This window comes from Ylistrum balloti, unplaced genomic scaffold (assembly GCF_031769215.1).
Source record: "Ylistrum balloti isolate Yb309-2 unplaced genomic scaffold, AGI_CSIRO_Ybal_v1 Utg370256, whole genome shotgun sequence".
In the NCBI taxonomy this organism is placed as follows: domain Eukaryota; kingdom Metazoa; phylum Mollusca; class Bivalvia; order Pectinida; family Pectinidae; genus Ylistrum; species Ylistrum balloti.
The window spans coordinates 167,109-190,487 of NW_026782203.1; the positions used below are offsets into that span (position 1 = coordinate 167,109).

At 38.6% G+C, this 23,379-nt stretch overlaps 2 protein-coding genes across 2 annotated transcripts; one reads left to right on the top strand and one right to left on the bottom strand.

Moving 5' to 3' along the window:
* Positions 1-1,039: 1,039 nt before the first annotated feature.
* Positions 1,040-4,848, top strand: LOC132552555 (uncharacterized). The gene is made up of 4 exons (XM_060216733.1): positions 1,040-2,384; positions 2,654-2,839; positions 3,825-3,984; positions 4,728-4,848. The coding sequence occupies exons 1-4, from the start codon at positions 1,040-1,042 to the stop codon at positions 4,846-4,848; spliced, it is 1,812 nt and encodes a 603-aa protein (XP_060072716.1).
* Positions 4,849-17,219: 12,371 nt separating this feature from the next.
* Positions 17,220-22,632, bottom strand: LOC132552556 (uncharacterized). The gene is made up of 5 exons (XM_060216734.1): positions 22,581-22,632; positions 22,352-22,458; positions 21,211-21,742; positions 18,086-18,307; positions 17,220-17,677 (listed from the first exon to the last, which is right to left on the bottom strand). Exons 1-5 carry the CDS (start codon positions 22,630-22,632, stop codon positions 17,457-17,459), a joined length of 1,134 nt encoding a protein of 377 aa, XP_060072717.1. The 3' UTR covers positions 17,220-17,456.
* Between the last annotated feature and the right edge of the window lie 747 nt (positions 22,633-23,379).

Consider the following 23,379-nt stretch of genomic DNA (forward strand, 5'->3'; position numbering starts at 1 on the left):
AAGGTAAAGCTAATTCTTAGATGTAACATGGAAAAAGTGAACCTTGTTAGTGCCTCGGAAACAATCGTAGAGCCTGCAGCCTTTCACTCTAATGTCGAGATTAACCTCGAGGGAACAGATGCAGATGAGCTGTATGATGCAATGGTAGATAGAGTCATGGAGGCCATGGCGACATTCCAGTTGCGAGGCAGCAACTGGACATTTAAATCTATCATTGCCATTGAAATTCATACAGTTGCCTATGAACCGTTGAGGGGGAGCTCTTACATCCCTACTCCGGAGGCCCTTGCACATCCTAAGAAGGGAGTGATCAATGTCAAAAATGATTACAACAGATGCTTCCTCTGGGCACTGGCTCGAGCATTACATTCCGTAGAACGTGATGCTTGCCGCATAACTAAGATGCTCAGAATGCAAGCAGAAAAACTCAACATGGACGGTATTGATTACCCAGTTAGTCTTAAGACAATAGATCATGTCGAGAAGCAAATCCCAGACATATCTATTAATGTCTTTGGCTATGACACTAGTGTTTACCCTCTCCGAATAAGCAAACACGTTGATAGGGTAACAATAAACCTTTTATTGATCTCTGATGGGGAAAAGCAGCATTACTGTGTCATCAAAGACATGAGCCGTTTGTTGTCCAGCCAAACCGGAAACCATCAACACAAAAAATATTACTGTCTCAGATGTTTGAACCCCTTCTACTCACAGGAATCGTTGAATAAGCACATGGAATACTGTTATTCAAACGAGGCCGTCAAGATAGAGATGCCAGAAGAGGGCTCGACCATTTCGTTTGGGCACATACACAAGTCCATGAGAGTGCCGTTCACAGTGTATGCTGACTTTGAATCTTTCATCAAACCCGTAGATACGTGTGAACCGTGTCCGGGAAAGAGCTACACGAAGAAATACCAGAAACACACCCCATCGAGCTTTTGTCAAATGCTTTGATGATGGTGTCTTCTCTAAAGATCCGGTTACCTACACCGCGAAAACTGACGACGAAGATGTCTCCCAAATATTCGTAGAAATGTTGGAGAAAGACATCAAAGAAATTGGCAAAATTCCGGCGAAACCAATGATTTTTGGGGAAAATGACCGCAAACAATTCCAAAAGGCGACAAAGTGCTGGATCTGCCAAGGTGAGTTCAGTAAGGATGACAAGAAGGTGAGAGATCACTGTCACTTTACTGGGAAATACCGAGGTGCAGCTCACAATAGTTGTAACTTGCAGTACAAGAAGCCGAAGTTCACTCCTGTGGTGTTCCACAATCTGAGCGGCTATGACAATCATCTGTTCGTCAAGAACCTCGGTAAAACTGAGGGGAACATCAACTGCATCCCGAACAACGAGGAAAAGTACATCAGCTTCACCAAGGAGGTTGTTGTCGGTTCTTATACTGGCAAGGATGGGAAAGAGAAGGATGTTAAGCACCAACTCAGATTCATCGACAGCTTCAAGTTCATGGCCTCTAGCCTGGATAAGCTGTCCGGTAATCTGGATCAGGACTGCTTCACTAACACTTCGAAGTACTATAACGGAAAACATCTAGACTTACTAATGAGAAAGGGTGTCTACCCATATGAATATATGGATTCACTCAAAAGACTAAATGAAACAGCCCTTCCACGAAAAGTAGCGTTCTACTCCAGACTCAGTGGAGAAGAGATTAGTGACGATGACTATGAGCATGCACAAACTGTGTGGAAAGAGTTTGGCATGAAGTCCCTCAGGGACTACCACGAACTGTACAACCAGTCGGACGTGTTGCTCTTGGCAGATGTCTTTGAGAACTTTAGAGACGTCTGCATCAAGAACTACGATCTTGACCCTGCCTGGTATTATACAGCGCCTGGACTAGCATGGGACGCTGCCTTAAAAATCACCGAATTGAAGTTGGAGCTGTTATCAGATCCAGACATGTTGCTCATGGTGGAGAAAGGTATCAGAGGCGGGATATCGATGATCAGCAACAGATATGGCAAAGCAAACAACCCATACATGGGTGAAACATTCAACACCCATGATCCTGCGAAGTATATTGCCTATTTGGATGCCAACAATCTCTATGGTTGGGCCATGAGCAAACCGCTCCCTACACACGGATTCGAGTGGATGACAGACAGTGAAATGGACTCTTGGAAGAACCACAGCTGTATACTGGAGGTTGACCTTGAATATCCAAAGGATCTGCATGATCTCCACAATGACTATCCGCTCGCTCCAGAAAGTCTCAAAGTCCATAATGTGGAAAAGCTTATTCCCAATCTCAATGACAAAACTAACTATGTCATTCACTACGAGAACCTCAAACTATACGAGGGCTTGGGAATGAAGATTACAAAGATCCACAGGGGCATCAGGCTCGAGGAAAGTGCATGGTTGAAGCAATACATAATATATATATTAAAAAAACATGCCTATTCACAAATTTGGATATATGACGTCAGAGTGCAACATCCCACCACCAGAACCCGGTATGTCTCTGTCGTACGTAAATAAGAATTTCCAAAGAAAAACTGATGTGACTAAATTAGAGAGGGATATCCAGAATCTAAGAGTCAAGTATTCTCAGCTATTAATGAATACACAAAAATTACAAAGAAAAATGAATAAAAAATATATAAACTATCTGGGCTGAAGAAAAAGGTGGACTGGTGAAAGGGAAGTACGAATACTCGTTCGGTGATGGTGCAACAGGAAAAAACGCTGGCTATACCGTGCTAGCACCATCTAAAGTTTTGAAAATAGGTATGTCGGTTACAACACCAGAATCCACTCCCGAAGAGGCTGGTGTAGTCCTCGTGGTTAATGGTAGTAAAACTCAATGTAAAATTTTAAAGCCACAAGGAGAATTTAATCACGTTTCGGATGTGAGAGGAATCAGTTTAAATGTAGGTGATGTGCTCAACTTTGTAACCAATGTAACAACAACAAAAATTACCGGAGCTATTATTTCACTTCTATTAGAAATTAATTTATAAAAATATACATATAAAAAAGAATGCCTGTTCACAAATTTGGATATATGACGTCAGAGTACAACATCCCTCCACCAGAACCCGGTGTGTCTCTGTCGTACGTCAATAAGAATTTTCTACGAAAGAATGGGGCTACCGTAACTGGTTCCATCGATATGGCGGGAAATACGTTAACGAACGTGTCGGATCCCGTGAACGCGCAAGACGTCTCTACTAAGAATTATGTCGATGGTCAAATTGTTAACCCTACACCCGTAACCACCCTCGTTACAGCAGGTTTGTGTAATCTGGATGATACGTATCATATTATTCTAGCAGATACCACCAGCGGAAACGTTGTGCTAAAATTTCCGCCAACAGCTACCGTCGGTAAAGAATACTTAGTTATTCACGAAAAATACGGTAATCAATGTTCAATGTGGGATAATGAGAATAGAATAGTAAATCCGGATGACAGCACTGATACATCTGTTGGGACTTTACAATCTTTGATTGTTTTTGGTGGAGAATCGAGAACATTTACGTGGAGTGGTAAACATTGGATGGTTACTTCAAAGTCCATTCGTGAGGTAGCTAGAGTTAGTAAGAGAGGAGACACTATGACTGGATCTTTGCATATGGGAGGCCATGAAATAACTGGCCTATCCTTGGCTCAACCCTCGACTGATGGTCACGCCGCAACAAAAGGTTATGTGGATGCTGTTTTAGTTGACTCGTGGAGAATTTATGGTCCATATACTTATTTGCACACTCAAGCAGAAACTATCACCCCATCAAATACGACAACTTATCAAACTTTACCTTTTATAACATTAACGATCCCAAATGTAAAGGTGGGGGATTATTTAGAAGTTTCCACCTACCACCTATTGGTGATTTGGTGATGGTAGACGTTGAGACGGGGGATGGGTTGTATGAAAACGCGCCCCTGATAAGTCAGTTTGCGGCTGCTAGTAAAGGTACTAAGGTAAAAACAAAAACGGCCTACATGATGTATATGTCACCCGTTCCTATTACTAGTGATGCAAATGCTGTATGCACAATTGAGGTGAAAGCAAAAACAATATCAACAAGAGTATATCTAGAAAACCGGTGTGGATTTTATGTGAAGCACATGAAAAAATTTACTGCCTGACGCACGTCACCTGTAACGTATAAGATTAGCGACCAAAACGGAGAAGAAATTCGGGGTACCTTCTACGAACCCGAGTTGCTGAAGACGAGCCAAGAGGTATACAGGATAGAAAAAGTCGTCAAGAAGGGTAAAACGAGGTCGCTGGTCAAGTGGAAGGGTTATCCAGAGACGTTCAATTCATGGGTCAGCAATAAGGAGATAGTCGAGCTTGCGAGGCCGCTCGTTACATTATAGAATGTTTTTTCTTAAAGTCATTTTTAGAAACGTCATTTTTCCTTAAGTCATTTAGACCATGTTTAAACATTGTTTGAGCTTGTTGAGTCAGATGTGTTAGTGGTTGGTTTTCAACCCTAATTTGAAAATGCGCTCATACCGGCAATTTCTTACTACTGCTAGCCCTGTTTGTGAAAATTAAAATTCTATTCGTAGATTTAAACAGAAATCCTACTGGAATTGATCATGGCTCTTCAATATTGATCTTGCCGCATTTGTGAAGTTTTCTTATGAAAAGGTTTCGAGTCAAATCACCAAATAATTGACAATAATCGGATAGGAGCGTCATCTACATGACATTATTATCACACAAATGTATCTGTTACAGAGTCAATGATCAGAAACGAAATCGTGATGGAATGACAGCCAAGGGTAAACCCACATTTGCTTCTGACGATGAAAAGGCAGAGTACATCATAACAAATATCAGTAATAGTAATTTTGATTAAATTAGTCATATTCAATTAGCAAACTACATATCGAAATGAATAACAAAGTCGAAAAAATAAATAAATAAAACGTACCTTTTTTTGTTCTTCTGCCTAAGTGGTCTTTCAAACTAAAACAGTCTTATCGTAAACATATTTTCATAAAATCACATTATACGTTTCAATAAGTTTCTCACATTCCTGAATTCATCCTAAATGCATGTATCTATAAAACTGGACCTTCCTCAATGTACACCGCAAACGTTGTTCAACAGTCAATTTTTACACCTGTGACGTTACTTTATCGCTAAAAACCTGTCACGTGCCTTAGTGTCATCGTGACAGCAACGCAAACGGCAGCGAGTAAAAATTTGTCTATATTCGAAATTGTCAATACGTCAATTTGATAATTATTTAGAATTTACGGACATATTAATTTGCAGGTCTCTGTTTTAACAAGTGAATGTCGTCCTATCATGTTACGTTTTATCATATAACGGAAAACATGATACAAAGCGAAAGAAGCCCTTTTGAGATGTGTTGAGGTAACCTTAGCTACGTATCACTATGATGACAGTGATATATCAATAATGCATGTACATGTTGACGAAAACCTAACAGGTGGCCAATATAGGAGGCAAGCAAATCAAAATTAACTGACGCGATATGATATGATAATATTATCTTAGATAGTCATTACCACGTCAAGCCCTTGTCGTTAAAGATAAGCGTTTAATGCAGGACTGTAACTAAATTCATAAATACAATTCAAAATGACAAACTCCAGCTTTTTGTAACTATTAATTATTGACAAAAGAAATCTAAAAATATGGTACTTTTTGCAATTTGTCCAGACGAATAAAAGTGATATGTTGATGAATTTAAAGTATTTATTATGTATGTTTATGTTTTATAGTGTTCCGGAAGTCAACTCATCTTTCACGCATATACGTTATAGTCTTAGAAATTATATATATAGTGAATTGATAAGTATTGACTATAAAAATGTCATACCCGGTACTTTATGCAACAGTTATTGAGTGTTGGTAATTTTAAGCATTTTTACGTATATTAATGCTTTGTAGTCAAGTCCATTCATCTTCGGCTGGGTATGGATATCTTTTTATGTGTAATTTAACAAAGATCATAAAAGGATCTCCAAGAAACATTATTTTTGGAGTTTGTCACAGACCGGATTAAAAAAAACAACCCTAACCTAGATATACATTTGGAACTAACGCAATACACGCAACCCAACGCAAAAGAATAGCTATTTGCTGCTTTCCATTGAGCTTTGGTAAGAGGTATATGCCGAATCAATGTCAGTTAGAAATGAATCGGAGAAACGTGTCTTAACGACAGCGTACATGGAACCAGTTTCACATATCATTTTCACATTTCATTTATGATACATGTCTATCATATTGCACCCTGTTATATTAGCCCGGGTGTCGTTTCTTTTTGTCACGTGCGAGCTCAGGTGATTTTCACTCATCTATAAACCTTGTTCTATTTTCAGATGTTTCTATGGTACATTGTCAATTCCAGAATAAACGGTTGTTAGAAACATATATATTTATCTGAAAAATTCTAAATCAATAGGAATAGGGTGGCGTTCAAATATCGGCTATTATCCATGACATAAATTTTAATACAACATTAATAATAGATAGGATTTTGAAATAGATATGAAGGAAGTTGAGCTGGAAAATGTATCCGACATATGTTCAATACTGATAAAGTGCCAATAATCACGAATTCATCACGTTATCATTTACAATTTAGACGATTTATGTTGAACACGATTCTTTGGACATTAAACAAACATTGATATACCTACAATAATTAATTCTTTTATTAATTAAATATTATGTTTATAAATCCTTATCAATCATGAATCGTTATGAATAAAGTAATTGATCAATTCGGATTAAACTGTTGTCGTTATTAATGATAAAGTTTTGCTATTTATTGGTTTTATTCGACGGTACAGGACGTTGGTGATTTATTGCAAATGTAGCACACGCAATAACAACCATGTTATGGCCACCGTTTATGAGGTTTAACCTCAAACGGAGATGGGAAAACGAACAGTTAAACGTGCATTGTCTTATCTTATATATCAGGACAGATATCGAAACCACAACTTTTCAGACAAATATTAAGATTATCATAGTCTTTATAAGGGAATTAGTCTGATACGGAACTCACATCCAAACTTCAGTTTTAATCTTAATTCATTAATTCGGGAAAGGAATAATTTTCAATCCCCATCTTTTGTACTATCTCATGATTAGAGTTAAAATTAGATTAGATCTGAAAGCCTTGCTGTGAATCTTTCGTATAATACTTCATGTATCCTACATCTTTCTACTCAATATTTTTTTCTACATAAACAACAGATATATGATTAATACCACTTAAAAGATTAATAAGATAAGATACAAATTTAAATAAGATACAGTAGAGCCAAAACAATGAATTTAACTGCACATCAATTATCAGTGATGTAAAGTGCCTAAAATCCTCTGTCCTGTACAAATACTGTGTATGTCACATCCGGTACAATAGTGTCCTGTACTAATACTGTGTTTGTCACATCCGGTACAATAGTGACTTCTGTCCGCTGCTAATACTGTATATGTCACATCCGATACAATAGTGACTTTTGTCCTGTACTAATACCGTGTTTGTCACATCCGGTACAATAGTGACTTCTGTCCGGTGCTAATACTGTGTATGTCACATCCGGTACAATAGTGACTTCTGTCCGCTGCTAATACTGTATATGTCACATCCGATACAATAGTGACCTCTGTCCTGTACTAATACCGTGTTTGTCACATCCGGTACAATAGTGACCTCTGTCCTGTACTAATACTGTGTATGTCACATCCGGAACAATAGTGACCTCTGTCCTGTACTAATACTGTGTATGTCACATTCGGTACAACAGTAACCTCTGTCCTGTGCTAATACTGTGTATATCACATCCGGTACAACAGTAACTTCTGTCCTGTACTGAAACTGTGTATGTCACATTCGGTACAATAGTGTCCTCTGTCCTGTACTGATACTGTGTCCATCGGGTACAATAGTGTCCTTTGTTCTGTACTAGTACTGTATATGTCACATCCGGTACAACAGTAACCTCTGCCCTGTACTGATACTGTGTATATCACATCCGGTACAACAGTAACTTCTGTCCTGTACTGAAACTGTGTATGTCACATTCGGTACAATAGTGTCCTCTGTCCTAAACTAATACTGTGTCCATCGGGTACAATAGTGTCCTTTGTTCTGTACTAGTACTGTGTATGTCACATCCAGTACAACAGTAACCTCTGTCCTGTACTAGTACTGTGTATGTCACATCCGGTACAACAGTAACCTCTGTCCTGTACTAATACTGTGTATGTCACATCCGGTACAACAGTAACCTCTGTCCTGTACTAATACTGTGTATGTCACATCCGGTACAACAGTAACCTCTGTCCTGTACTAATACTGTGTCCATCGGGTACAATAGTGACCTCCGTCCTGTACCAATACTGTGTATGTCACATCCGGTACAACAGTAACCTCTGTCCTGTACTAATACTGTGTATGTCACATGCGGTACAAAAGTGAACTCTGTCCTGAACTAATACCGTGTTTTTCATATCCAATATAATAGTGACTTCTGTCCTGTATTAATACCGTGCTTGTCACATGCGGTACAAGAGTGTCCTCTGTTCTGTACTAATACTGTGTATGTCACATCCGGTACAACAGTGACTTCTGTCCTTTACTAATACTGTGTATGTCACATCCGGTACAATAGTGACCTCTGTCCTGTACTAATACTGTGTATGTCACATCCGGTACAACAGTGACGTTTGTCCTGTACTAATACTGTGTATGTCACATCCGGTGCAATAGTGTCCTGTACTAATACTGTCTTTGTCACATCCGGTCCAAGAGTGACTTCTGTCCTGTACTAATACTGTGTGTGTCACATCCGGTACAGTAATGTCCTCTGTCCTGTACAAGTACTGTTTATGTCACATCCGGTACAATAGTGACCTCTGTCCTGTACTAATACTGTCTTTGTCACATCCGATACAACAGTGACCTCTGTCCTGTACTAATACTGTGTATGTCACATCCGGTACAATAGTGACCTCTGTCCTGTACTAATACCGTGTATGTCACATCCGGTACAACAGTGACCTCTGTCCTGTACTAATACTGTGTATGTCACATCCGGTACAATAATGTCCTCTGTCCTGTACTAATACTGTGTATGTCACATCCGGTACAACAGTGACCTCTGTCCTGTACTAATACTGTCTTTGTCACATCCGGTACAACAGTAACCTCTGTCTTGTACTAATACCGTGTATGTCACATCCGGTACAACAGTGACCTCTGTCCTGTACTAATACTGTGTATGTCACATCCGGTACAATAGTGACCTCTGTCCTGTACTAATACTGTCTTTGTCACATCCGATACAACAGTGACCTCTGTCCTGTACTAATACTGTGTATGTCACATCCGGTACAATAATGTCCTCTGTCCTGTACTAATACTGTGTATGTCACATCCGGTACAACAGTGACCTCTGTCCTGTACTAATACTGTCTTTGTCACATCCGGTACAACAGTACCCTCTGTCTTGTACTAATACTGTGTATGTCACATCCGGTACAACAGTGACCTCTGTCCTGTACTAATACTGTGTATGTCACATCCGGTACAACAGTAACCTCTGTCTTGTACTAATACTGTGTATGTCACATCCGGTAGAACAGTGACCTCTGTCCTGTACTAATACTGTCTTTGTCACATCCGGTACAATAGTGACCTCTGTCCTGTACTAATACTGTGTATATCACATCCGGTACAACAGTAACTTCTGTCCTGTACTTGAACTGTGTATGTCACATTCGGTACAATAGTGTCCTCTGTCCTGTACTAATACTGTGTATGTCACATCCGGTACAATAGTGACCTCTGTCCTGTACTAATACTGTGTATATCACATCCGGTACAACAGTAACCTCTGTTCTGTACTAGTACTGTGTATGTCACATCAGGTACAATAGTGACCTCCGTCCTGTACCAATACTGTGTATGTCACGTCCGGTACAACAGTAACCTCTGTCCTGTACTAATACTGTGTATGTCACCTGCGGTACAAAAGTGAACTCTGTCCTGAACTAATACCGTGTTTTTCATATCCAATATAATAGTGACTTCTGTCCTGTATTAATACCGTGTTTGTCACATGCGGTACAAGAGTGTCCTCTGTTCTGTACTAATACTGTGTATGTCACATCCGGTACAACAGTGACTTCTGTCCTTTACTAATACTGTGTATGTCACATCCGGTACAATAGTGACCTCTGTCCTGTACTAATACTGTGTATGTCACATCCGGTACAACAGTGACGTTTGTCCTGTACTAATACTGTGTATGTCACATCCGGTGCAATAGTGTCCTGTACTAATACTGTCTTTGTCACATCCGGTCCAAGAGTGACTTCTGTCCTGTACTAATACTGTGTGTGTCACATCCGGTACAATAATGTCCTCTGTCCTGTACAAGTACTGTTTATGTCACATCCGGTACAATAGTGACCTCTGTCCTGTACTAATACTGTGTTTGTCACATCCGGTACAATAGTGTCCCCTGTCCTGTACTAATGCTGTGTATGTCACATCCGGTACAATAGTGACTTCTGTCTTGTACTAATACCGTGTTTGTCACATCCGGTACAATAGTGACCTCTGTCCTGTACTAATACTGTGTATGTCACATCCGGTACAATAGTGACCTCTGTCCTGTACTAATACCGTGTATGCCACGTCCGGTACAACAATCATCTCTGTCCTGTACTAATACTGTGTTTGTCACATCCGGAACAATAGTGACCTCTGTCCTGTACTAATACTGTGTATGTCACATTCGGTACAACAGTAACCTCTGTCCTGTGCTAATACTGTCTTTGTCACATCCGATACAACAGTGACCTCTGTCCTGTACTAATACTGTGTATGTCACATCCGGTACAATAATGTCCTCTGTCCTGTACTAATACTGTGTATGTCACATCCGGTACAACAGTGACCTCTGTCCTGTACTAATACTGTCTTTGTCACATCCGGTACAACAGTACCCTCTGTCTTGTACTAATACTGTGTATGTCACATCCGGTACAACAGTGACCTCTGTCCTGTACTAATACTGTGTATGTCACATCCGGTACAACAGTAACCTCTGTCTTGTACTAATACTGTGTATGTCACATCCGGTAGAACAGTGACCTCTGTCCTGTACTAATACTGTCTTTGTCACATCCGGTACAATAGTGACCTCTGTCCTGTACTAATACTGTGTATATCACATCCGGTACAACAGTAACTTCTGTCCTGTACTTGAACTGTGTATGTCACATTCGGTACAATAGTGTCCTCTGTCCTGTACTAATACTGTGTATGTCACATCCGGTACAATAGTGACCTCTGTCCTGTACTAATACTGTGTATATCACATCCGGTACAACAGTAACTTCTGTCCTGTACTTGAACTGTGTATGTCACATTCGGTACAATAGTGACCTCTGTCCTGTACTAATACTGTATATGTCACTTCCGGTACAAGAGTGACTTCTGTCCTGTACTAATACTGTGTATGTCACATCCGGTACAACAGTGACCTCTGTCCTGTACTAATACTGTCTTTGTCACATCCGGTACAACAGTAACCTCTGTCTTGTACTAATACTGTGTATGTCACAACCGGTACAACAGTGACCTCTGTCCTGTACTAATACTGTGTATGTCACATCCGGTACAATAGTGACCTCTGTCCTGTACTAATACTGTGTATATCACATCCGGTACAACAGTAACTTCTGTCCTGTACTTGAACTGTGTATGTCACATTCGGTACAATAGTGTCCTCTGTCCTGTACTGATACTGTGTCCATCGGGTACAATAGTGTCCTTTGTTCTGTACTAGTACTGTGTATGTCACATCCAGTACAACAGTAACCTCTGTCCTGTACTAGTACTGTGTATGTCACATCCGGTACAATAGTGTCCTCTGTCCTGTACTGATACTGTGTATGTCACGTCCGGTACAACAGTAACCTCTGTCCTGTACTAATACTGTGCATGTCACATCAGGTACAACAGTAACCTCTGTTCTGTACTAGTACTGTGTATTTCACATCAGGTACAATAGTGACCTCCGTCCTGTACCAATACTGTGTATGTCACATCCGGTACAACAGTAACCTCTGTCCTGTACTAATACTGTGTATGTCACATCAGGTACAACAGTAACCTCTGTCCTGTACTAGTACTGTGTATGTCACATGCGGTACAAAAGTGACCTCTGTCCTGTACTAATACTGTGTGTGTCACCTGCGGTACAAAAGTGAACTCTGTCCTGAACTAATACCATGTTTTTCATATCCAATATAATAGTGACTTCTGTCCTGTATTAATACCGTGTTTGTCACATGCGGTACAAGAGTGTCCTCTGTTCTGTACTAATACTGTGTATGTCACATCCGGTACAACAGTGACTTCTGTCCTTTACTAATACTGTGTATGTCACATCCGGTACAATAGTGACCTCTGTCCTGTACTAATACTGTGTATGTCACATCCGGTACAACAGTGACCTTTGTCCTGTACTAATACTGTGTATGTCACATCCGGTACAATATTGTCCTGTACTAATACTGTCTTTGTCACATCCGGTACAATAATGTCCTCTGTCCTGTACTAATACTGTGTATGTCACATCCGGTACAACAGTGACCTCTGTCCTGTACTAATACTGTCTTTGTCACATCCGGTACAACAGTACCCTCTGTCTTGTACTAATACTGTGTATGTCACATCCGGTACAACAGTGACCTCTGTCCTGTACTAATACTGTCTTTGTCACATCCGGTACAACAGTAACCTCTGTCTTGTACTAATACTGTGTATGTCACATCCGGTAGAACAGTGACCTCTGTCCTGTACTAATACTGTCTTTGTCACATCCGGTACAATAGTGACCTCTGTCCTGTACTAATACTGTGTATATCACATCCGGTACAACAGTAACTTCTGTCCTGTACTTGAACTGTGTATGTCACATTCGGTACAATAGTGTCCTCTGTCCTGTACTAATACTGTGTATGTCACATCCGGTACAATAGTGACCTCTGTCCTGTACTAATACTGTGTATATCACATCCGGTACAACAGTAACTTCTGTCCTGTACTTGAACTGTGTATGTCACATCCGGTACAATAGTGACCTCTGTCCTGTACTAATACTGTGTATATCACATCCGGTACAACAGTAACTTCTGTCCTGTACTTGAACTGTGTATGTCACATTCGGTACAATACTGTAAATACTGTGTATGTCACATCCGGTACAACAGTGACCTCTGTCCTGTACTAATACTGTCTTTGTCACATCCGGTACAACAGTAACCTCTGTCTTGTACTAATACTGTGTATGTCACAACCGGTACAACAGTGACCTCTGTCCTGTACTAATACTGTCTTTGTCACATCCGGTACAATAGTGACCTCTGTCCTGTACTAATACTGTGTATATCACATCCGGTACAACAGTAACTTCTGTCCTGTACTGAAACTGTGTATGTCACATTCGGTACAATAGTGTCCTCTGTCCTGTACTGATACTGTGTCCATCGGGTACAATAGTGTCCTTTGTTCTGTACTAGTACTGTGTATGTCACATCCAGTACAACAGTAACCTCTGTCCTGTACTAGTACTGTGTATGTCACATCCGGTACAATAGTGTCCTCTGTCCTGTACTGATACTGTGTATGTCACGTCCGGTACAACAGTAACCTCTGTCCTGTACTAATACTGTGCATGTCACATCAGGTACAACAGTAACCTCTGTTCTGTACTAGTACTGTGTATGTCACATCAGGTACAATAGTGACCTCCGTCCTGTACCAATACTGTGTATGTCACGTCCGGTACAACAGTAACCTCTGTCCTGTACTAATACTGTGCATGTCACATCAGGTACAACAGTAACCTCTGTTCTGTACTAGTACTGTGTATGTCACATGCGGCACAACAGTAACCTCTGTCCTGTACTAATACTGTGTATGTCACCTGCGGTACAAAAGTGAACTCTGTCCTGAACTAATACCGTGTTTTTCATATCCAATATAATAGTGACTTCTGTCCTGTATTAATACCGTGTTTGTCACATGCGGTACAAGAGTGTCCTCTGTTCTGTACTAATACTGTGTATGTCACATCCGGTACAACAGTGACTTCTGTCCTTTACTAATACTGTGTATGTCACATCCGGTACAATAGTGACCTCTGTCCTGTACTAATACTGTGTATGTCACATCCGGTACAACAGTGACCTTTGTCCTGTACTAATACTGTGTATGTCACATCCGGTACAATAGTGTCCTGTACTAATACTGTCTTTGTCACATCCGGTCCAAGAGTGACTTCTGTCCTGTACTAATACTGTGTGTGTCACATCCGGTACAGTAATGTCCTCTGTCCTGTACAAGTACTGTTTATGTCACATCCGGTACAATAGTGTCCCCTGTCCTGTACTAATGCTGTGTATGTCACATCCGGTACAATAGTGACCTCTGTCCTGTACTAATACTGTGTATGTCACATCCGGTACAATAGTGACCTCTGTCCTGTACTTATACTGTGTATGTCACATCCGGTACAATAGTGACCTCTGTCCTGTACTAATACCGTGTATGTCACATCCGGTACAACAGTGACCTCTGTCCTGTACTAATACCGTGTATGTCACATCCGGTACAACAGTGACCTCTGTCCTGTACTAATACTGTCTTTGTCACATCCGGTACAACAGTAACCTCTGTCTTGTACTAATACTGTGTATGTCACATCCGGTACAACAGTGACCTCTGACCTGTACTAATACTGTCTTTGTCACATCCGGTACAACAATAACCTCTGTCTTGTACTAATACTGTGTATGTCACATCCGGTACAACAGTGATTTCTGTCCTGTACTAATACTGTGTATGTCACATCCGGTACAATAGTGTCCTGTGCTACTAATACTGTGTATATCACATCTGGTACAATGATATCCTCACTACTATGTTGATACAGTATTTGTCTTGAACAACGCTACATCAAACTAAATGACAATTTTGCATACATCACTGACACTAATTAAGATCAGCAAGATTATTTTTCTTGTAACCTGCTTGTAGGAAGATGCTTTATATTTATATTACACTAATTTTAAATTTACTGTCCTTAAACTTCGACAGAAAAGACCTAAGTAAATCAAGCTTATTAAAGAGACAGATACTGATGTAAGACCAAAGACAAAGACAAAAATGTCAAGGTTTATTTTAACTTTAGGCTAATGGCCTATTGGTATATAATACATATACAATCGTGGATAATGTACATAGAATGAAGATAGTCTTATCATATTGTTGAATCTTTAATTTGTTAGTCTCATAAAAAATAATAACAAGAGAATTTCCCAATCAGGTTTTTAGAAATGATATGTTTAGCTAAAAATTTGTGTTTTAACAATGGTAATAGCAATTAGTGCAGAGCGATACTCATGTAAAATCAAATAGTTTCGTGGGATTAAAAAAAAACATGTTGACAATTAATTTCGTGGATAAATAGATGTTTGTATTATTTTAACAGTTTGTGGACTCACTGATTGATAGTACCAGTGAAATCAAAGAAAATGAATCCCTACAGATATTTATAATTTCACAGTATAACGATATAACCAAATATCAGTAAGAGCAGCATTGTTCCCTTACTGATGAAGCCAGCTGTAATCGTTTTTCTATCACGATTAGTGTGTGTTAACCAACTCCAATTATAACAATCGATTATTCTATATGTTGTATAAACATGTTGTACCATAAGTGTACCACATGTGGTATAACACTTTAGAATGTTTTGATTGGATGACAGGATGAACTTTGACCGAAAGGTCGCTTACTTCCATCATGGAAATTATTACGTGCAATCAGTGACTCACAACTGTTCTTGTAATATCGCTTTTATTTTATATTTAGGTTTTTTCTTCTTTAATAAGTGATTCTGAAATTGTGAGTTTTGTTTATTAGATAATGTAATTAGCAGCATTTAAAAAAAGTAATCAATGATGACGTAAAAAAAAATGGATACAAATCATGTCAATTCAACTTCAGAATAGCTTCTCCATTGTGGTAGAAACAAGTCATTCAAACTCCTGGTTGTTACATTGTTCTTTCATTCCCGATTGTTAAAGTTTGCATTTTTTGTAACATCTACAACCTTTCACTTCAATAATTTTCTAAAATAAAATTGAACATGTTCTATCTGTAAAGCTTTTTGCACGTACTACAATTTTGTTTTAACTTATATCAATGATACCATATCATATATACAGATACATATAGATATAAGTCAGTATCAAATATGTGCATGGTGTATAGCCTTGTAACTTTGAGCATGACTTTTTCGCCCCTTCAACTCATCTTAATAACTAGAGCCCTGCCAATTAGGCGGTCTGGTACATTTTACATAGTTATACAAAAAATTAACATTAAAAAAAAAACCTCAGCGAAAATCATTGGTATCCACAGCATTGTTGTCACTGACTGGTTGTCAGATTGCACTCATTGTGTATATAAATTTGACAACAGTACACAGAATGACGTAGGTTAAAATCGGCATCAAATAAACATACAGATATCTAAGACTTCATCTCCTTAAATATGATTTATTATTCATGAATATATATCCTTGTTTTTTCTTCTGTGTTGATTTAACAGAGAAGTTTCTCAAAGATGTTGTGTCAAAGGTTTCTTAGTGACGTCAGAACCTTGTTATAGATAAAAGGTGTACTTCTTAAATGCAACATGAATCAACAAAGATTTAAATAGGCAACTTAAGTGTAATTGTAACATATAGTTAATGGTTCATCATCTCTAAACCCTGTTGATACCGACATGTCTCCCTGTGGTAAATCGCGAGTTCTGACAAGCACCGGGTTTTATTTGAAGCTGAACAAACTTTGTATCATCAATACTGCTGTTATACAGTAATAGTGCTTAGACATTGAAACAAAGCTTTTTTCTATACCAAAACAAGGGATAAAACAAATATTTTGTGAGGAAAGATGTCATATTTTCATTTCTTTCCTTTTAATATTTTTCTCTTTTAATGTATCATAAAGACTATTTCGCGTTTTACATGGTGCTTGTAAATCGGGGAGGGGATTTCAAATATACAAATGAAAGACTATCTATAATTCTTCTTAGTAACAAGAAAATCTACAATTAAAGGGAAAATTGCATATTTCCCCCCAAAATACCATCAGTTCAGATAGCAAATACTATTTGATCAATCATGACACAATAAACGGTAGCAAATTTTATATAAGAAGCTTTGTTATATAAGCCAAGTCTTGTTATTACGATTTCTTTCTTAATTGCTGATATTCAAGAAGGGCAACCTTTTATAGTTTGTAAACTTAGATTTTCACATCTGATACTGGTTTCATATACTGATTCTCAACTTAGACCTTCATGAAGGTATATGGAATCAAATTTGACATTTAACCTTTCTTGATAAAGTAAGAAATAAATGTAGTTAACTTGTTTAAAGCATGTTCGTTCATATCACACGGGTACATGCCCTTGGACTTGAGGAAGGCAATGTCTACTATTGCACCCAGATCACGATATTGACCTCCTACCAGGAGTTTCTCGCTCTGTTGAGATGGAAGGGCATGGATTTCTTTGTGGTGAAGAATCACAACGGCTACAGAATGGTCACCTGATATAAAAGAGTAAACAACCAATCAAAGCACAGCTTGCATAATGCTTTTTTGTTATTGATCCAATGACTTGTTCTGTAATTCTGGTCTGAATAAATAAAAAAAAAATTGTCGAGCCTTATATCCACGCATGTCGTAATTAACAACAAGAAAGGAAAATAATACCGTAAATTGAAAACATGATTACTAAGATCAATTTTACCTCATTATCTAAACATCTCCAGATTTGCATACAGTTACATTTAATACATATCATTCATTTCCCTTGTCAATGTTTGTCCTCTTCCATGACCTTTTATTGTGCTAATGTCCTTCAATTAACAACGCTTTATAATCTGACCTGTTTATCTAAGTGATCTATGACCCTCCTTGTTATAAAGGTAATGTGATTTGACCTCTGACCTTACATCGAATATTGTGAATGGCATTGCTGACATCAGTACCAAGACGGGAGGCATTCATACACAGGACAATGAGGGGAGATGAGGGTGGATGTGTCCGGGGGTCCTCACATTTATCCACCTTGGCCTCTATCCCAAGAGCTTCCCAGTGAGAACAAAGCATGTGAGATAACTCAGCTGAAGCGTCCGTCAGTGTTGCCTGGCTCCCACAGTATAGTGACACACCAACTAAACAATAAACAATAGTTTTGCTTAGAAACAGACTTGCATCAACTCAATAGCCGGAGTTCTCGGACGTCATGATACTACAGAGGTTTTTATGTTCTCCCTTCGGAGAGGATATAGTTGCTGCTTTGTCCATCCGTCCTTTTGTCCATTTATCCATCCGTTTGTCTTCTGTCATAATTTTGTCTGGAGCATAACCCAAGAGGCACAATGGGCCTGCAGTACTCACCTGGTATATATTTGACTTTTTAAAAATTCATTTAACCAACTTAAAAAGTCAAAAACGTCTGACATGAGATTGTAAGTATTATGAGATAAATTATTTTTTATGACGTCATAGAATTTGAATTTTTGAAATCTAAATGAATAACTTTTGGTGATATTTGTATTTCTTATGTAGTGTAAATTCGTAAATTCTCCTCGTGATCTGCAGTCAAGGTTTATTGGTCAGTCTCTGGTTGGCATTTTTCATTTATCAGAACTAGAAAGCGAAATAGATTTCTGTCACATATCAACCTCAAGGCTTTTTAGTTCATGCAAGGAAGTGATTCAAATGTTGTAACAAATTTGAATCCTGTGATCTTGAATAAAGGTCAACGTCATTTTTTTCACATACTTTGTTTTTCAGGCTTCATCATTCGAATGTACTGGCCAAATATTAAAACATTTGGTCCACGGTTTTTTGAGCAGTAATTTACAGGAAAAAGTTGGACGATGGGTGACAAATTCTGAGTCAATGGATAATATACAAAATTGACAATCGGCAGAGGAGATGTAAAAAGTCTACATCAACTGGGAGAGGAGTTGTAGAAAATCTACATCAACTGGGAGAGGAGATGTAGAAGGTCTACATCAACTGGGAGAGGAGTTGTAGAAGGTCTACATTAACTGGGAGAGGAGTTGTAGAATGTCTACATCAACTGGGAGCTGAGAGTTGTAGAAGGTCTACATCAACTGGCAGAGGAGTTGTAGAAAATCTACATCAACTGGGAGAGGAGTTGTAGAATGTCTACATCAACTGGGAGAGGAGTTGTAGAATGACTACATCAATTGGGAGAGGAGTTGTAGAATGTCTACATCAACTGGGAGAGGAGTTGTAGAATGACTACATCAACTGGGAGAGGAGTTGTAGAATGTCTACATCAACTGGGAGAGGAGTTGTAGAAAATCTACATCAACTGGGAGAGTAGTTGTAGAATGTCTACATCAACTGGGAGAGGAGTTGTAGAAGGTCTACGTCAACTGGGAGAGGAGATGTAGAAGGTCTACATCAACTGGGAGAGGAGTGGTAGAATGTCTACATCAACTGGGAGAGGAGTTGTAGAAGGTCTACATTAACTGGGAGAGAAGTTGTAGAAGGTCTACATTAACTGGGAGAGGAGTTGTAGAATGTCTACATCAACTGGGAGCTGAGAGGAGTCGTAGAAGGTCTACATCAACTGGGAGAGGAGATGTAGAATGACTACATCAATTGGGAGAGGAGTTGTAGAAAATCTACATCAACTGGGAGAGGAGATGTAGAATGACTACATCAACTGGGAGAGGAGTTGTAGAATGTCTACATCAACTGGGAGAGGAGATGTAGAAGGTCTACATCAACTGGGAGAGGAGTTGTAGAAGGTCTCAACTGGGAGAGGAGTTGTAGAATGTCTACATCAACTGGGAGAGGAGTTGTAGAAGGTCTACATCAACTGGCAGAGGAGTTGTAGAAAATCTACATCAACTGGGAGAGGAGTTGTAGAATGTCTACATCAACTAGGAGAGGAGTTGTAGAAGGTCTACATTAACTGGGAGAGGAGTTGTAGAATGTCTACATCAACTGGGAGCTGAGAGGAGTCGTAGAAGGTCTACATCAACTGGGAGAGGAGATGTAGAATGACTACATCAATTGGGAGAGGAGTTGTAGAAAGTCTACATCAACTGGGAGAGGAGATGTAGAATGACTACATCAACTGGGAGAGGAGTTGTAGAATGTCTACATCAACTGGGAGAGGAGATGTAGAAGGTCTACATCAACTGGGAGAGGAGTTGTAGAATGTCTACATCAACTGGGAGAGGAGTTGTAGAATGTCTACATCAACTGGGAGAGGAGATGTAGAAGGTCTACATCAACTGGGAGAGGAGTTGTAGAATGTCTACATCAACTGGGAGAGGAGTTGTAGAAGGTCTACATCAACTAGGAGAGGAGTTGTAGAAGGTCTACATCAATTGGAAGAGGAGTTGTAGAAGGTCTACAACAACTAGGCGAGAAGTTCTACATGATCTAGATCAACTTGTCAAGGTATTTGATATGGTCAAGATCAACTGGGTGAGAGTTCTATATGGTGTAGATCAATTGGATGAGTGTTCTATATGGTCTGGATCAACTGGGTGAGAATTCTATATGGTCTAGATCAACTGGGTGAGAGTTCTATATGGTCTAGATCAACTGGGTGAGAGTTCTATATGGTCTAGATCAACTAGGTGAGAGTTCTATATGATGTAGATCAACTGGGTGAGAGTTCCATATGGTCTAGATAAACTGGGAAAGAGTTCTATATGGTCTAGATCAACTGGGAAAGAGTTCCATATGGTCTAGATAAACTGGGAAAGAGTTCTATATGGTCTAGATTAACTGGGTGAGAGTTCTATATGGTGTAGATCAACTGGACGAGGAGTTCTATATGGTGTAGATCAACTGGGTGAGAGTTCTATATGGTGTAGATCAACTGGGTGAGGATTTTGATGTGGTGTAGATCAACTGGGAAAGAGTCTAGATCAACTGGGTGAGGAGTGTGGTGTTGAAACATAAAGGAAATCAGAATATTATAAATCATCTAGATCAAAGAGTCAAAGAAGTTATCAATATCTACTGGAGAAGATATTGATTGAAATAAATGCATTTGAGATAGACATTACCATATTACCTTTCTGTTGTTTTGCCTGATGTAACTCTTTCTCCATCTGGGCGATGTGGTCGCTCTGTCTTTGAATTTGTTGTTTGTTTTTAGAGTTTTCCTCTAACAACCGTCGTTTTTCATTTTCAAGAGCAATATTTTTGCTTTTTATTTCATTCTTCTCTGTTCTTTGTTTCTCTACATCATCTCGTAAATTTTGTATTTCTCTCTCATTTTTTTCAACTTTGCCTTTTAATTTCTTGATTTCTGATCCATCCATTTGTTTTTGTTTTGTGTGCTCTTGATCTTTTTTTGCTGATTCTGATTTCAGCTTTTCAAGTTGTTCTTTTAGATGTCTATTTTCTTTACAGCTTGTACAATCACAATTTGCTCCACATTGGTAGCCCTGTTGTGTAGGGCACCTGTCACACTCATATTTGTCTCCATCCAATTTATCAAAATGATCCTTCACTTGATCTTGAGTACTTTTTAAAGCATCTACATTTTTCTGTTGTTCTTTCATAACATCTTGTAGTTCTCTTAACTTGGTTTTAATTTCGTCCTGAAAAGAAATGAAAAAGATTACTGCATTGTTAGAGTTTTGTAGTGATTATATAGAGAGGACAGTGATGGAGTTTACATGTCTGGCATCCTTACTGTTTCAGAGTGTAGCCATATAGACTGAACAATTGGCACACACAATATATATATATTAGTGTTGCTGGATTTAAAATAGACTCATAAATAGAGACATTTAAAATTTGTATGATTTGATCTTGAACTTATAGAGAGATGAATTGACCTTTGACCTGTACAACACTTTGAAGTATACAAAACACCTGATTTATATTTACAGATATAATTTTAACAACACTTAATTCACATTGATTCATGAAAATGATATACATGTGATTGTTTTCAGTACTTCTATACGAGACATAAACCCGATTTACCATGCAGTGTCTAATTTTCACTATTTTTGTCACACAATCATATCACAACTATTATCTAGACTTGTAAATTTTCAATTCAGATATTAAAGATCTTTTATTTTTGATTTCAATGACTGATATGGCACTGATGAAATGAGATCTTTTATTTTTGTAATTCAAATGGTGGAATTTGCACTTGCCAATGTAATCTGTTACAAATAACTCATGTATATACATACCTGTGTTTTTGTGATTTTGTCAACGGCACAATTTGCAGCCTGAAAGATTTCTGAGTTTTTTGTTGACTTTTTCTCAGAATTAGACATACCTATTCCCATGTTGTAAACTGAAATGCAGAATTTAAGCACAAACTTTGAACAATTGTTCTAAAATGTGTAATTAGGTCACAGAGTCTCATGTTAAGTAGGCAGTCAATGTCACTTACATTTGTTTGCGAGTACAACTCACCTTCTGACCAATTGTGAGGGTTTGACCCTTCAAATTTACAAAGGCAGCCCATGGGTATGTCTTATCATGTCATGTTTGAATTCCATTTTCAATTTGAATTTTGACCCTAGACAGACAGGATCTTGGTTAGATTAAGTGGCAGTAAATTTAATACACCTATTGGTTGCTTGTTTGTGATATGTTATGCACGTGTAAATACAAAATATGCAATTTTCTAATACTAACCAATGTTCTGTTAAATAGCTATAATTTGTATGCATGAGTGAAAGATGCTGTATAGTGTTTTTGTGTAAAAATTTCAGATTGTTTTGCATTTGTTCAAGTGAAATTTCTTCTGGTCCTGTTGATGTGTACAAGGTAGCCCTTTCACCCCTTATTTATTCATTAGAGCCTTTCAGAAGCACTGTCTTAAAGTTTGGATTTGGGATGAAAGGGTTTTTATGTAACTGAAATGTCATGATGTTTTGTAATACAAGAGATCCCAGAGGGATCTTGGCACCCACAATTGTTTGATCTTTATTTGCTCATTAAAAGCTGGATCTTTTCCCACATTCCTCTGCTCTCCTCTGTTGTTGCTCTTAATGATAATAAATTTAAACATTCCTTTCCAGAAATAGTGACGATATCTTTACCTGCCAAATCCAAGATGGTCACCTGGAAGCCATTTTGTTTTTTTGATCAGTCTGAAAATCAAATGGGCTTAGGTCGGGACCAAATGGAACAATATTTACCAGCTGAAATCCAATATAGCTGCCTGTTGGCAACTTAATTTTTTCTGAACAGTCCCTTATTCAAACAG